General features: G+C 41.9%; 2 protein-coding genes across 8 annotated transcripts; both read left to right on the forward strand.

Annotated features, from left to right (window-relative positions):
• The first annotated feature begins 369 nt into the window (after positions 1-369).
• On the forward strand, positions 370-8,079 carry lmna (lamin A). 4 transcript variants are annotated; one of them, XM_020642254.3, is made up of 13 exons: positions 370-629; positions 1,043-1,392; positions 2,797-2,953; positions 3,402-3,527; positions 3,646-3,813; positions 4,011-4,136; positions 4,479-4,699; positions 5,418-5,691; positions 5,788-5,895; positions 5,987-6,106; positions 6,211-6,267; positions 7,090-7,287; positions 7,470-8,079. In XM_020642254.3, exons 2-13 carry the CDS (start codon positions 1,055-1,057, stop codon positions 7,503-7,505), a joined length of 1,929 nt encoding a protein of 642 aa, XP_020497910.1. In that variant the 5' UTR covers positions 370-629; positions 1,043-1,054; the 3' UTR covers positions 7,506-8,079. The 4 variants fall into 4 exon arrangements, with proteins under 4 accessions (XP_020497910.1, XP_029134806.1, XP_020497908.1 ...); XM_029278973.2 differs by having other exon boundaries at positions 1,046-1,392; positions 3,643-3,813; XM_020642252.3 differs by having other exon boundaries at positions 373-629; positions 3,643-3,813.
• Positions 8,080-8,734: 655 nt separating this feature from the next.
• naxe (NAD(P)HX epimerase) lies at positions 8,735-15,541 on the forward strand. 4 transcript variants are annotated; one of them, XM_020642294.3, is made up of 7 exons: positions 8,735-8,821; positions 10,660-10,850; positions 10,933-11,041; positions 12,331-12,441; positions 13,246-13,356; positions 13,643-13,790; positions 14,306-15,541. In XM_020642294.3, exons 2-7 carry the CDS (start codon positions 10,678-10,680, stop codon positions 14,503-14,505), a joined length of 852 nt encoding a protein of 283 aa, XP_020497950.1. In that variant the 5' UTR covers positions 8,735-8,821; positions 10,660-10,677; the 3' UTR covers positions 14,506-15,541. The 4 variants fall into 4 exon arrangements, with proteins under 4 accessions (XP_020497950.1, XP_020497949.1, XP_065804146.1 ...); XM_020642293.3 differs by having other exon boundaries at positions 8,742-8,899; XM_065948074.1 differs by lacking the exon at positions 8,735-8,821 and adding an exon at positions 10,369-10,392.
• Positions 15,542-15,570: the final 29 nt, after the last annotated feature.

Here is a 15,570-nt window from a genome sequence, read left to right on the forward strand (position 1 = left end):
CCAACGTGAGGCAGCTTAGAGGCTCTTGAAACAGGGATGTCATATCAAAGCTGATTTGTGTGTGAGAAACACTTTCCTACAGTTTAACTGCCTTTTTTTAGAAATTCTAGTTGAACAAAAAAGGAAGTTATTTAGACAAAAGGAAGGTATTGGAATAAGCCCAGGCTCTGAATATGCACGTCCTGTATACCACAAAAGTGGGAGCACTGAGGTTTGTGTCAAACAAAGTAATCGAGAAGAAGAGAACTCTCCGGCAAGACGTTTGCCTAAAATGATCCCAGTAAGTTTCATAGCATTGTGCCTCTGTTTGACTAGAGGGTGACTCATTCATTCAGACTGCACACCCATTATACAGAGAGAGAGAGACAGAGAGAGAGAGAGAGAGAAAGAGAAAGGAAGAGAGAGGAATAACCACCTACCAAGTGCCAAACTTGAGGCCAACCTCTCTCCTCCCATCTCATTCTTTCCTACATGGGCACTCGGATGGGTTTGCAGACGGAGCTGTAACAGACTGAGCCAGAGAACTAAGACGGACCCTCACATCACAAGATATCAAAGAAACGTTCAGGAGAAGTCTACAAATATCCTCGCAGCAGACTTTTCTCTTCATCTGACCAGCTTTAAAAAAGGTAAATCTTCCTTTTTCGAGTGTGTGCAGAGATGACTTTGATGTCTGGGTGGAGTCCATGACCCCTCCCATGTCTTTTCATTAATTGTACTCTTTATCTTTTTTTTTTTGTTTAATGCCTTTGCACACAAAAGAGTTGGATGTTTCCGGTAACAGTGGATACTGAACAGTGAATTAAATTAGTTTTTTTTTCTTCTTTTCATACTAATCTTGAAGTTCTGTCTTTTGTTTAATTGATCCACAGACAAACTATGACGTAAAAATCGACTTTTACAGAAAGATCGGGGAATTTTTTAGTCATTTCTCGCTTGGTTTTAAACATCAGAAAGAAGAAAAAAGTTGATTTATTGTGTTTTGAATACAAACTTCAGTTATCAAAAACCTTGATAATTATGTCTTTCCCTTAAAATACAGCAGAGAAGTGCAATGGCGACACCCAAAAACACTCCCCGTGGAGCAAACACACCACTGTCCCCCAACCGGATCACCCGGCTCCAGGAGAAGGACGACCTGTGCAACCTCAATGACCGACTGGCCGTCTACATCGACAAGGTGCGCTCCCTGGAGGCCGAGAACGCCGGCCTGCGGATGCGCATCACAGAGTCAGAGACGGAGGTGACCCGGGAGCTGACCGGGCTGAAGGCGGCGTATGAGACCGAGCTGGCCGATGCTCGTCAGACTCTGGACTCTGTGGCCAAAGAGCGAGCCCGTCTGCAGCTGGAGCTGGCCAAGCTGAGGGAGGACTACAAGGAGCTGAAAGCCAGGTGGGTGACAGCACATCAAAAATAAATCTGGCAGTTTTCCTTCACAGAACAGTTTATCAGGGCGCGGTTAGGGGGGTGGGGGGTTTAGGGGTGCCCAGGCCCTTTTGAGGCCCTGAATTCCTTAAGACCACCCTTGTGAGTTTTTGCAATGTAGTTTCTTCATTATTTCAGTGAGACGTTGTTACTTTCTATTTGTATTTCTTTCTAATTAAAGGCTGAGTTAGTTGGCCATAAAACAAGATTCAGCACACTCAGGATTTTGTCGTAAAAGCCACGTGTGTTCTGGCAGGTCCAGAAGCTAACAGCTGCTAGTGTTAGCAAACAAATTGCTGTGTAAAGGTAATTTCTGAGTGTGTTTGTGGTCTTCATGACTCATCTTTACTGAAGCTAATGTTGCACCACATTGTGGCATTTAATAATATCCCATAATCATCATGTGAAGTAAGAGTGGGTGCTGCTCAGATAAAACAATAATCAAGCATTTAAGTCAGGATTTCCAAACTGAACAAAACAAAACAACAGAACTGTAGAAATCAAGTTTTTGTGGGATTACATATTAAATAGAAAAGTTGTGTAACTATTTGGCTCTTTTAAAAGACACCACTGATCTGATGATCATGGGAGGAAACAAACGCCTCAAGGCTTCTGAATTACCCCTTTCAAACTAAATCTCTCTCTCCGTCAAAGGCGGCCACGTTTCCATGAATCCAGAGTGAGAGGGTTTTGTGATCGTAGTGTTAATATGTCAAACATTTGTGCATGTGATCCACAGCAGCAGAACACACTTACTCATCACCTCCGAATAGCAGATGCTTAAAAAAGTCTTATAGCTGCACAGAGCGGACCACACCCTTTTTCTTCCTTGCACCCTCCTCATCGCTCAGTTTGACGTCGGACTTCCACTCCGTCTCCTTCCCATGCTGCCTGATGACTAACTCTTTCCCCAAGCCTCTCCTCCTTCACCAAAGTAATCATCACACACATAATACGTGGCAGTGTTTGGATTTCTCCACTCTCGCCTCCATTATTTTTCCATAAATACTGAGACGATGGCCGTTTGGCAAAGCCAAGCCGTTGCCATGGCAGCGTCTAAGCTAAACACCAACGGCTGTGGCTTGTGGCTACCAGATCCACGGGCTTTGATGCAGGATGGATTGCTGCGGCCTATGAGTCATATGCACCGAGGTCTTTCCCTGTCGTTGGCTACATCCCTATTCAGAAATAGCTCATATTTGTTTCATTAGACTGTAAAGGAAACTGTAGTAATTTAGTTTCCACTTGGTTCTTAGGTTACAAAGCAAAACACATGCCTGTTCTTTTGTACTGTAGTATCCTCTTTCAATCCTCTAAACACATCCAGGAAAGTGTAGTCAAAAACATGTGAGACTCTTTGTGTCCTCACAGGAACACCAAGAAGGAGTCGGAGTTGATCGGAGCGCTGCAGAGGCTCAAAGACCTGGAGGCTCTGCTGAACTCCAAGGATGCGTCCTTGACCACGGCTTTAGGAGAGAAGCGTAACCTGGAGGTGGAAAACAGGGACCTTAAGGCGCAGGTTGCCAAGGTAAACTCATCCGAAGTGAAGTTTGAAAGCAGCTGGAAACACATCTGGGGTTTAATGTTTCTGCAATTAGCTCACCAGCTCTTAAGTCTGACACTTAAAATCCTGTCGTGTTTTCCACTCTGTGAGGATAAATGTCCCAGACACAACTTGTTTCCGGCTAACGGCAACATATGTTTGAGTTTTTCTCGTCGACATCACAAGCCTAGAGGACTTACATATTTCCCTAATAAACATAGATAATGAAAATTTCTCCGACATAAATATTTGTGCATGATTGTGTGAGCAAAATTACAGATTTATTGACCCACTCTTTCTGTTGTTTTGACGAAAAAGGACACACTCCCTACACTGCAGCTCCCTTTCTTTATATACTGCTTATTTCTGGACCCTGTGTAGTGTTTATGTGAATGTCTGTGTTCATTCTCAGTCTCTCTTTTTGCTTTCTTAGCTGGACACCGGATTAAACGATGCCAGGAAGCAGCTGCAGGAGGAGATGCTGAGGAGGGTGGACGGAGAGAATCGTATACAGACCCTCAAAGAGGAGCTGGAGTTTCAGAAGAACCTCCAGTCTGAGGTCAGAATCCTTTTCAAAAGAAACTTCAACTTTCTTATTGTTTTTTCTTTCTTTCATCGCATAGAGCCCCCCTTCTGTTGGGATTGTAAAATGCTTTATTGGTATTCTCTTTAAGGAGCTGCGGGAGGTAAAACGGCGTCACGAGTCTCGCATGGTCGAGTTGGACAACGGACACCAGCAGGATTTCGAGAGCAAGCTGGCTGAAGCGCTGATGGAGATGCGTAGTCAGCACGATCTGCAGATCAAAATGTACAAAGATGAGATTGAGAAGACCTACAACGCAAAGGTAGACCGCCAATAAAGTAGAAAACATGAGAGAGGGGAAAAAAGTTACTTAACAGCTCATGTCCTTGTTTTCTCTTCTGGTTCTTTGGAGAGGAGGATTAAATATTTAACAAACATCAGTGAATAATCCATTGTATCCAGTAGTTGCATAGATTGATGATATTGTATTTATCTTTGCATCTTGCTGTTTCTTGTCAGCTGGAAAACGCCCGTCTGTCGGCCGACAGGAGCAGCCACCTGGTTGGAGCCACACACGAGGAGCTCCAGCAGACTCGAATGCGCCTCGAGTCAGTGTCGTCTCAGCTCAGCCAGCTGCAGAAACAGGTGACCTGAAATGAGCCGGCCACACAGATCACATTCATGATTTATGTGCGGCGACATAATACCAGTGGCCCTTAGAAGATGAAAAGCAAAAGAGGGCATAATTTGACAAATTACAGTAATCAAATGCATTGTTATTGCACATGGTAAGCAGTCATCCAGCTGTTATTAGATTCATACAAAGCCTTATTTTTTTACTTATGATATCACAGAGGCGATAAATGAGGAGCTAAACCCATCAACAATTCAATGAAGTAGATTTAAACAGCAGACAAAAGAAGATTCTCAGACATACTTGTGTTACAGTAGCACTCGTCTTTGACTGATTTCTTTCCTCTGACCCAGCTCGCAGCCCGCGAGGCAAAGATCAGGGACCTGGAGGACGCGCTGTCTCGAGAGCGAGACACCACCCGCCGCCTTCTGGGAGACAAAGACAGAGAAATGGCTGAGATGAGGCAGCGAATGCAGCAGCAGCTGGATGAGTACCAGGAGCTCCTGGATGTCAAGCTGGCTCTGGATATGGAGATTTGTGCTTACAGGAAGCTTCTGGAGGGAGAGGAGCAGAGGTACGATAGACCAATCACCACACTCGCTCAGGGTGGGAAATGCATGCTGTATTAAAAACTTTTCTAAAGCTTTCAGAGAATCTGTGCTCCCAAACTGACAATTGATCAGTAAAATCTGGTGAGACAACAATAACAACAATAATAATTATTGGCCATATTTAAAGTTAAAACTAATGAATTAACAAACCCATAAGCTACTGCTAGAAGCTAGCCTTAACATTAAGACTCTCTCATAGCTTTTTGAAAAGCGTTTGGCATTACAGTAAGGAAAGCTCAATTAAAAATGTTATTTTATCAAATACTGATGGTAGCTCGCTAATGTGACATAGCCGTGTGTGGCTAGCTAAAGAAAGAATCATTAAAGCAATATCACTGAACCAATTTGGAGAGCTAATTCACAACCGCTAACGTTAGCGCTCAACCACTTGGTTGAAGCTAAAAAGTTGTTGACTTAGCTGTTTGTAGCTAATAAGATATTAAAACTGCATATTTTTGAACTTATTTTGACAGCTCAGTCACAACTGCTAATGTTAGCAGATCGCCTGCCTTGCCGTGTGATCATTAGCTGAACTGACAAACGCTAGCTTCCCATCGAGCATGTTAATAAGCTACACTGAGGTTTTGCAAGGCAGCACTATTACTTATTCCATAAGCTAATAATAGCTTGTCATTATTCTTCCTCATTGGTTAATAAACATCTTTATATTTGTCTCTACAGGCTGCGCCTCTCCCCGAGCCCCCCGCCCGCCAAAATGACAGGAAGTCGTTCCTCTTCTTCCGGAGCTCACGCTCGATCAGCTCACTACACTTCTCCGAACTCTGCTATGAAGAGACGCCGCCCCAACGACACAGACAGTGAGGCTTCCAGCTTCGCAGGCGGCGCTTTGGCCCGGACTCGCATCACCCAGCAGGCCTCAGCGAGCGGACGCATCACTGTGGACGAGGTGGACCTGGACGGGAAATACGTCAAACTCGGCAACAAATCCGATGAGGTGAGAAAATGAATGATGTGAAATCTGATTATTTTCTGCTTGTTTGTGGTGGATTTGACGATCTGTAATCTACCTGTGACTTCATCCCTCCATCAGGATCAGAATTTGGGGAGCTGGCAGGTGAAGCGGCAGGTTGGATCCGGCGCCGCCATCTTCTTCAAGTTCCCGGTGAAATTCGCCTTGAAGGCCGGACAGAGGGTCACGGTAAACAGCGTCTTCACTCAGCAGAATCACAAATTAACACAATGAGTGAGAGATAATCTCATCTTCATGTATCTTGTTTCATGGTTTTCAGATCTGGGCGTCTGGCGCTGGAGGAACCCACAGTCCTCCCTCGGACCTGGTGTGGAAGACTCAGGCCTCCTGGGGCACCGGAGACCTGTTCCAAACCACCCTGATCAGCGCCAATGGAGAGGTATTTGATAAAGAACAATATGAAATATGATTATGTGAAGTAGAATTATGTCAGAAATTAGCAAAAAATCATAATAAATAAACACTTTTTACTTTTTCCTCCAGGAAATGGCCATGAGGAAGGTGACGCGCACACAGTTTGAGGAAGACGATGATGACATGGTGAGAGAAAATGTGCTGTTAACGAATACATACACATTCATAGGAGGCACCAGAACAATCAATTCAAAGTTGGTGTGATAATCACAGATTTAAGAAACAAAAACAAAAACAAGGAACAGGAGCGATATTCAGAAAATACGACTTTTAAGTTTTGAAAAATTAAAGTTATTGTAATTAAATCTTTTGCTTACAAATGCAAAAAACAAAGCAGATCTTCAATGTTGATGTATTTACTGAATAAAGTGTTGCTTTATAATATATTATTAAGAAAAGTTGAAAACAACCAGATTGTGCAAGATAAATTAACATTTTTATTATAAGTTTATTCAGATAAGTTTTAATCAAGCTGCTGTTATTGTGGATAAATACATTTGTTATTTTTAGTTTTTAAAATCGGAGAAAAATAAGTAAAATATGCACCTTACAATTTTCCTTTGACGCCAGACTCTTCTCCTCTGTCGCCCCCCGGTGGTGGAACAAACTACCTAACTCCATTCTTTCTGCAAACTCCCTTTTGCACCTTTAAGAGAAAGCTAAAGACCCAGCTCTTTCTGAACACCTACGACCCCATCTGACAGCACTCACTCTCGTTGCCCTGCTAAGCATCACATGCATTGTTGTTTTGAAAACCAAAGATAAAAGAAAGAGAAACAAAAAGGAAGAGGAGTAAGTGTTGGAACACTGGTGGTGATAAACGCCGGTTGGATGGCTGATGAATTTTTGCCTCGTGCCCCAATAGACTGTAGAATCACCACTGGTCATGGGCAGTGTGTCCATATTGAATGCTCCAGTATCTACACTGTACCTGTCTTTGTGCCTCAGCAGGTTGCTCACAGCACCTGTGGGGACAGCGAGTATAACCTGCGGAGCCGGACGGTGGTCTGCGGCTCCTGTGGACTTCCCTCGGACAAATCCGGCAACTGCTCCGTGACGTCTGCTTCCCGCTCGTACCGCAGCGGAGGACTCTCCGAGGGTTTACTGCCGCAGTCCTACGTGTTCAGTGCCAGCACGCCTCGCAAGGTGACTCATACAGACGACCTATGACCTTTTGTGTTTTTAAAGATCCTGTTAGAAGAAAACAAAAAAATTGAAGCTTTTATGAAATCTAAATGAAAGTTTAAGACGGTTTTTGTACGATTTTTTCTGTAAGTATTTGAGTTTATCTATGTGATAACGTGATCATTGTCAATCTTTTCTCTCAGACTGGAACCAGACTGGAGAGCTGTCCGATCATGTGAGCCGGTGTGGATCCACCTGGAACCACTTCATCTGTTTTAGTTATTAATTTTTAAGTTACCCGTTGATGTTATTTAGTTCAAATCATGTACTTTGGAATATTTTCAAGATACTGAATGCAATAAAACTTTATACTGCTTTTTTTTATAATGTAAATAGGCATGCTTATGATAAACTGTCTTGAATTCCAGTGGTTAGTGAAGCAGTCACCTTTGTTTGAGGAGGTGACATTTCTTCATCTGGCAGTAAAAGATGAAACAACCATCTGCTTTACCAGCGTCAATCCGCTGTACCCACTTCTATAATCTAAAAAGATGATGATAATCACAGCTATATCCGGTTAATAAAGTTATACATTTTTACTCTAGTGCTATTTGTATCACCTTTCATTTAGATTTTTCACGACGCTCTGTCAACATGCTGATGCAGCAGTGTTGCAATACATCGTTTTCTTTATTACAACAAATACATTTTTTTTTTTTCTGGATTTAAACAAAGTTAAACACCAAACTTGCCTTAAAGCGACAGGATATTTTGTATTTTTGCTGAGATGAATAAACATGTTTTCAGATCTTGGTCCATGTTTTTCTCGTGCAACAACAATAATCTGAACGCAGTCTTTAGTATTAGGATGACAATTTTCCTGCCCCTTTCTTTGAATAGAAACACAGAACATGCAGGCTAATTTAAATGCATGGTTAAACCTATTTGACTGACCGATTGTGGCTGTTTTGACTGTGGTTAATTTTCATGTCTGGTTCTTTGATTTAGTTTTGTTTTTATTCTGGGAGGCAGAGGGTCAAATATATGAAAATAAATCTGAACTGTATATTCAAAACTATCACATTGACTTCAGAATAAGATTCATTGTCAAGAAGGAATTAAAGTGGAAAGGAATCAGGAATTAGGAATTCAGTCTGTGTGTGTAGCATGTCTCAATAACAAGAGTGTAAAGAATTTAATTTCCCCTTACAAGGCAAGGCAAGTTTATTTATAAAGCACGTTTTAGCAACAAGGCAAATCAAAGTGCTTCACATTAAAAGCATCAAGACAGGAAAAAAGACAAATTAAAATAGCATACTTACTGTGGGACCAATAAAGTATATATTCTAATTTATCGAACAAAAACGATGAACATTCAGATACAATGAAAAGTGTAATGATGTTGAAAAAAACATGTTTCCCAGTGAGTGGACTTTTATTTTGAAATCAGCGTTTTTTTCCCCCTCCCCAAACCCGGAAGTGAAGCGAGTGACACAGTTGGCTGTCAGTGTTGTTTCACGGTGTTTCCACCTTTTTATAAGTACATTATTGATCTGTAAGTTTTGTCGCTGCATGGTTTAAAAGAAGAAAAGTGCATGTGAAGTTGTTTTGAGGAGAGAGTTGTTAACATTTGGTGAGTTTTGATGATTATTTGTCACGAAAGTCAAGTCGAGCTCGTAGCAAACGTTTGTTAGCACCTGAACAACATAACAACACGAGCTGCACGTTTACCTGAACAGCTGTGTGTTCATGTTGTTTTATTTATGTCATTTATAAACTTAAACCCAACAAACAAACCTTGGTAAAAAAAATTAAACTCTATCATTTCTATCAAAGGGTTATTATTAGAGAATAAATGCAATATCAGCTTCGCGTTAATTTAATTACAATTAAATATTAATTCAAAAATATTTACGTAAACATTCAATACTAAAAAAGTTAAACCAGTTTTCTGTGTTCATTTAACTTTTTTTATTTTTATTTTCACATTTTATTACAGTTACAGTTTTTGTCCTTATATAGAATATAAAAGAATAGAATTACTTTATTGATCCAAACTGGGAAATTGTGGTGTTACAGCAGCAGGTTATCCAAACACACAATATGAGTAAAAAACACAATGTTAACAAATCTAAACATAATATAATATTTAATTCAAAGTAAATAAGTGCTAAAAATATCAAAACTAAGAATGTGAATATATACAACCAGGATTTAACTTAGCATTACTGGTCTTAAATATGAAAGATTAAATATGAAAAATAAATGTAAAATGCAAAAACAGAGTCGTAAATGGTTGTAAATAAAATATGAAAGATTAAATGTAAATGTGATAAAACAGAGTTGTAAATGGACAGTATTGACATAAGTTAAAGTGCATGAGTGTAAACATATTATAAGCAGAAACTATTCAATATAACGGCGAGTAGACAGACAAATGAAGTGAACTTGAGTGCAGGGATCATTTGTAAATGTAACATGTGCAGAACAGATTACAGTAAGGAGAGACAGATATTATCATTGAGCTCATGTATACATGATTTATATAGATTTGTTATTTAAGAGAAAGTAAATGTTTAAAACAGAATGGATAATTGGCGTTTGAACCTTTTCAGCTATGTTTTGACACTGGCATCATAACTGATGAAGGTCGGTTAGACCAAAACATGGGATTCAATAATGTCAGCATAGAGTGAGACAGTGTGAGGGAGCTTTTCTTAAAGTTTCACCAACGTATTGGTATAAAACAAGAAGCAGTCATCATCTGAGCAGCAGGAACTAACATATGGTTGCTACTTTTTCCTTTATAAATCTAATGACTAATGTCTTCAGCATAAGTTCTGACTCAACAATTTGAAGATGAATTATGAGGGCATTATGACATTAACATCACTGGGAGAGATAAGGCGTGTTAAGTATTTAATTTCACAACTGCTTGGTATGATTAATTCACTTCAATACAATTTTAACTCCTCAGATTTAACCATGAAATTCAGACTCCCTTAAAAATGCTGAGTATTCAAAAAACGGGAAATTTCCTTTCCTTTGAGAGTCTTTTTCTCTCCTGTAGAGCATGTTGCTGCATGAGGGCACAGCAGAGATCTGTGCACATCACCTTCAGTGACTGTGAGTACTGTTCAAAGCCTGCAGGGGGATGAGAAGAGCTGAGGAAAAGTGAAGCAGTGAAAACAGTGTAGCAGCTGTAGGAGGCAGCATTGGCAGCCGAATGTGCAGCAGAGCTTTCATAAGTTGGGGGGAAAGCACATGATGCTTCATGTGAAGGTTTCTTGTCTTTCTTGTCTCATTTATGTAACTTCATCACGTCGTTGGTTTAATGCGGGACACTCATTTCCTTCTGTTCAGGGTTAACTGCTGTGGTCACTTCTGTTTCAGGAGTTTCCATCCCTCTGGATGTTGAGTGTGCGGGCTCTGTTTGGGATCGGCTTCCTGGTGACCTCGAGGTCGGCGTCGGCTCTCGCTCAGACGGGGGCATGCCAGCTGTCTGCTGCCTCTAACAACCACAAGAGGGACTGCTTCAGCGGCAGAGCGGCTTCCACCATGGCTCAGACCATCAAATACCTTGGGTAAATCTTGTCCACTGAGCAGGAAAAACATTATCCTCAGACTGTGTGTAGACAAAATAACTGACCTAAAGATGCTCCACAGGCAGGAGGAGGCCCAGCACATTGACGAGGAGCTCTTCAGTGAATACGGCTTCAGTGTGGATCAGCTGATGGAGCTGGCTGGACTCAGCTGTGCCACCGCCGTCACAAAGGTCAGATATCTTCAAGGGCTCTTAATTTAAGTTAACTTTATTTTGTATTTTTTATTCCAGTCGTATCAAACTTATGGGTTGGTTCTCTTGACGTATTTATGAAGCAGCTCAGAAGCTGACATGGTGCAGGGCTTATGGAGGTCTAGCTCACTGCCGGTTTCCCGAAGGAAGGGACTGCTAGGTTAGGAACATCTGGAGGGAACACAGACTCCACATTTGCTCTTTAAAGAACGTCCTTAAAACAGCCACTACTCCTTGCAGATGGTGTCCTTCTCATGTGCCAGAAGTTCACACATTTCTAGAGCCTTCTGTAGTTTTCTTCTGTTCCTCTTAACCAAAGCAAGAGTCGGGTAATTGATCTTAAAAAGTCATGACGTCGATTGACAGAACCGCTTTCTCCCCACATCATACAAACCTGTATATCTTTTATTGTTTGGTGTGGACAGATTCACTAGAGCATGCTGATAAAAGCATTGAGAACTGTAGACAGACAGCTTCACTACTCGCTGATTTAAACATGAACTGAGCCGTGTTTGTCCTCTCCGACTGCGAGACCCTTTCTCTCTTTTCACCGACGGAGCATCGCACACCACTCACACAAATACTGCTGTGAGAGAGCAAGGTCATTAATCACGCACGGTATAAATCCGTGGCGCGAGCAGACCGGTAATGCAAGGTAATATTATTTCCCTGAGTCACAGAGATGTGAGTACAGAAGCTCTCAGCATGGCCATGGGTGCACACAAACTTAAACTGAGGACGACTACTAGTTTAATTTGATGCAAATTATTTAAATATAACTTCCAAAAGTCAACAATATTACAGACACTGTCTGTGTCCGACACTCTGCAGCAGGATCTCACTTTAAAGATTTTTCTTTTCACGTGTACCAGGGTTGGAAATTATACCCCGGTCACCTGCCAAATACGGGTGATTTGAGACAACAAACCCTGTTCCTTGAATTTTGACAGGTAGGCCAAAAAGCTAATTTCCAACCCTGACGTATGCACACACCTTAAAGACCCTCTGGGTGTCAGATTCACAGAGTCTCTCCATCTCTAGCTTTGTTATCAGAGAATCAGGTGTTGCATTTACAGACCTGAGACATCATCGACGCGTCTAAAACAGATTACCGTGTTAAGAGAGGAATAACAGGATTACGCTGTCATCACAGGGAGGATTTCTGACTCTTGAAAAGCAAATCCTCTGTGTCTAGTTATCAGTTTCTGTGCTGTGAGGTATAGAACTCTATATTTAGTTATAGATTTCCCGTCTGTTTCTTCCTGCAGGCGTATCCAGTTACATCTCTGGTCAAGGCCAAACCCTCCCTGCTGGTGATTTGTGGACCGGGAAACAACGGAGGCGATGGCCTGGTCTGTGCCCGACATCTCAAACTCTTTGTAAGTGTCTACTACAAAACGACAAGACAAAAGACAGTTAAAAACAACAACTGCTACTTCAGATTTTTAGTCCCAGAGGGGAAGTTTGTTTTGCAGCAGGGTGAAAACAGTAAACATATCGATACACAGGCACATAGACAACATTAATTTCATAAACACTAGAGTCTATCAGGTAACAACAGGAAGCTGAGAATGTATAAAAACGTCCATACATCCGTTTTACAAACTAAGTGACATTATACTTTAAGAGCAGAACATGCTAATGCATTATTAAGTGTAATGGTGCAGTAGGTTGTGCAATGTGTGCTTCAGCACTGGCATGAACAAGCGAAAGTGCATTACACTAGTCTGAAGCATCACGTGGCGTCACATAGAGGAAAAGGGGAGGGGGGGGTTACAGTCTGGCAGATCTTGCTCGGATGCTCTGGAGCCTTCGACCAGATGGCAACAGTTTGAAAAGGTGATGGGCGGGGTGCGTCATTATGTTGGAAGCTTTTCTGATGCACCACCTATCTTTGGATCATTTGTGTGAGGAGGGTAAGGAGACATATTCTCTGCTGCTCTCACTTCTCTCCGCAGGGCTTTTAGGTTTTCAGAAGCTGTGAGTTAAGATGCTCTCGACGGTTCCTCTGTGGAGTCACACGTTTTCACTGATGAAGCTGGTGTTCGTTCATTTTCACCAAATGAATTCCTCCTACGCCTAATTTGCTCCATTAGTGTATTCTGCATTTCTTTACCCACAACCATTTTTCTTGTCCATGCAGAGCAGAGATTTAATTTACATTTTCCGAAACTATCCGTCAGGGCTACGAGCCGACCATCCTGTACCCGAAGAGGCCAAACAAGCCTCTGTTCCAGGGGCTGACCACGCAGTGCCAGAAAATGGAGATCCCCTTCCTGACTGAGATGCCTGAGGTCTGTTGTTCATCAATAATGTAGGAGAGGTATTGACGGTGGTGAAAACAAATTACATCTGCATAATGTATTTATGACTGCTGTTATATTTCCAACCCTGCAAGCACGGTCTTAACACATTATTAGATCTTTCACAGAGGGTTAAGTTTGACTTAGATAAAGCCTTCATTATCCCTGTGGGACAAATCTGGTTTTATTGTAACCTTTATTATTAATAACTTATGAGGAGGAATCTGGATCGGTGACTTCTCAGATGAATGAATGTGTATAACCTTTTTGTTTTCAGGCTAAAATCATTGATGAGGCTTACAACCTGGTGATAGACGCCATCTTCGGCTTCAGCTTTAAGGGCGCCGTGCGAGAGCCTTTTGGGTCCATCCTGGACGTTTTGAAGAAGACGACGGTCCCCATAGCCAGCATCGACATCCCCTCAGGTCAGTCCTCTCACCATGGAAGCATTTCCAATAAAATGTCGGTGAGTGTAAGTTTTCTGAAATGTGTTTACCTAAGACTGTGAGCCTGATCGTCATGGCTACAACTGTCTACTACTACTACTACTACTACTTGTTTATTAACTCAGCAGAAGCTGAACCAGGATTGTCAGAATATGACCTTTCAGCATTTTGATGATTTTTTGTTTTGTTCACTTTGATGGGCTCCATCTCTTTCAGAGAAAACAAAGTAGGCAGGGAACATTTTAGTTTTTCTCCGTGCAGAAAGAGAAGCACAGCATCCGACACGGCTGTTTATTCTCACACCACGGCGGGCTACATTTTTTGGTGACACCCTCACTTAAACATTGTACGTGCAGAGTAAAGCAAAGGAAAGGTCAAAGTTCTGTCTGTAAATCAAACAAGTCAATGATGTCATGATTGTTGCAGACCAAAGTAGAAAATGTAAACTTCCACTGGCTCGTGACTCCTTGTTTGTTTCTTGTTCTTTTTTAAAGGCTGGGACGTGGAGCAGGGCAGTGCAGACGGACTGCAGCCCGACATGCTCATCTCTCTCACGGCTCCCAAGAAGTCCGCCTCCTTGTTCAGAGGACGATATCACTTCCTGGGAGGACGCTTTGTGCCTCCTGGACTAGAGAGGAAGTACCAGCTCAACCTGCCTCAGTACCCCGGCACAGACTGCGTGTTACGACTGTAGACGATGTAGAGGTTTCACTGATTGTCTTTAAAGGAAGAGTTCATGTTGTGGTAAACAATTCCCCCTTTTTGTTTATTCAGGAGACAGAAGAGAAGATCAATACCACTCTCATCTATGTGAATTTCCTAATTGGAGTCTAGAGGCGGTTAGCCTAGCTTAGCATTGACACTGGAAACACAGCAACTCCTACAGATTACATGAAGCTCTTTGGTTTTATCCATACTCACACAAAACATAAAAATAATAATTGTACATCTTTCTGGGAGTTTTGCACCTTAGCTGTTGGAAAAATATGGACATGAAAATTTCTCAAGTGCTTAGTCATTACTGCGAGGCTAAACTTACTGCCTGTTTCCACTGAGTCCGCTTTAGCTACTTTCTGTCACTATGTAGCCGGTCGCTCCTTTTCTAGTCAATACACATGTAACAAATTCTACAGAATACACTTCACCATGTTTCTTTAACACTAATATGTGTCACTAGTCCGTCTACAAACCCCCCAGTTATGAGAAAAGTCCATCCTCTCTGTCTTCTGCCTGCTCCACTTGTAGAGACAATGTGTGCTCAAACAGGCCGTTTGGAGATTTTCCCTTCATGACATCACAAAGGGCAGTAACCCCTCCCCCAGGTGGGTGACACTCCCACAGCTAGGTGTTTGTTCTGCCCTCTGAGTCTGCCTTCTCATCATAAACAATAGGGCATGGTGCAGGAAAGCACATGACACCCAAGCCCTTCCAGAGAGGGGGCGTGGTCAAACACAGCTCATTTGCATTTAAAGCTACAGACACAGAAACAGCCTGTTCTGAGCACGGCTGAAATAGAGGGGTTTATAGGCATGATCAAATACAGGATCAGAGTGGATTTAGAACAGGAAACTTCACAGACATGTTTTGTGGAGCTCTCGGACTTATTTAAACTTCCTGAAAAAGAGGATAATATGTCACCTTTAAAGATATTGATTGGTTACGATTGAGTGTACGACGGTGGATGAGATACGAAGGCTGTGTTGTAAAATCAATAAAGAAAAAAAAGATAACTAGAAATGTTTCCCTCATGTCATTTGTT

This window comes from Labrus bergylta, chromosome 19 (assembly GCF_963930695.1).
Source record: "Labrus bergylta chromosome 19, fLabBer1.1, whole genome shotgun sequence".
Classification (NCBI taxonomy): domain Eukaryota; kingdom Metazoa; phylum Chordata; class Actinopteri; order Labriformes; family Labridae; genus Labrus; species Labrus bergylta.

Excerpts from the sequence above, each read along its gene's own strand:
- lmna (XM_029278973.2), top strand. The coding sequence starts at position 1,055 with ATGGCGACACCCAAAAACACTCCCCGTGGAGCAAACACACCACTGTCC. Across the intron at positions 3,814-4,010 it reads AGAAGACCTACAACGCAAAG|CTGGAAAACGCCCGTCTGTC; the intron begins GTAGACCGCCAA and ends GTTTCTTGTCAG. Across the intron at positions 4,700-5,417 it reads CTGGAGGGAGAGGAGCAGAG|GCTGCGCCTCTCCCCGAGCC; the intron begins GTACGATAGACC and ends TTGTCTCTACAG.
- naxe (XM_065948073.1), top strand. Across the intron at positions 10,851-10,932 it reads CAGACCATCAAATACCTTGG|GCAGGAGGAGGCCCAGCACA; the intron begins GTAAATCTTGTC and ends GATGCTCCACAG. Across the intron at positions 13,357-13,642 it reads TCCTGACTGAGATGCCTGAG|GCTAAAATCATTGATGAGGC; the intron begins GTCTGTTGTTCA and ends TTTTGTTTTCAG.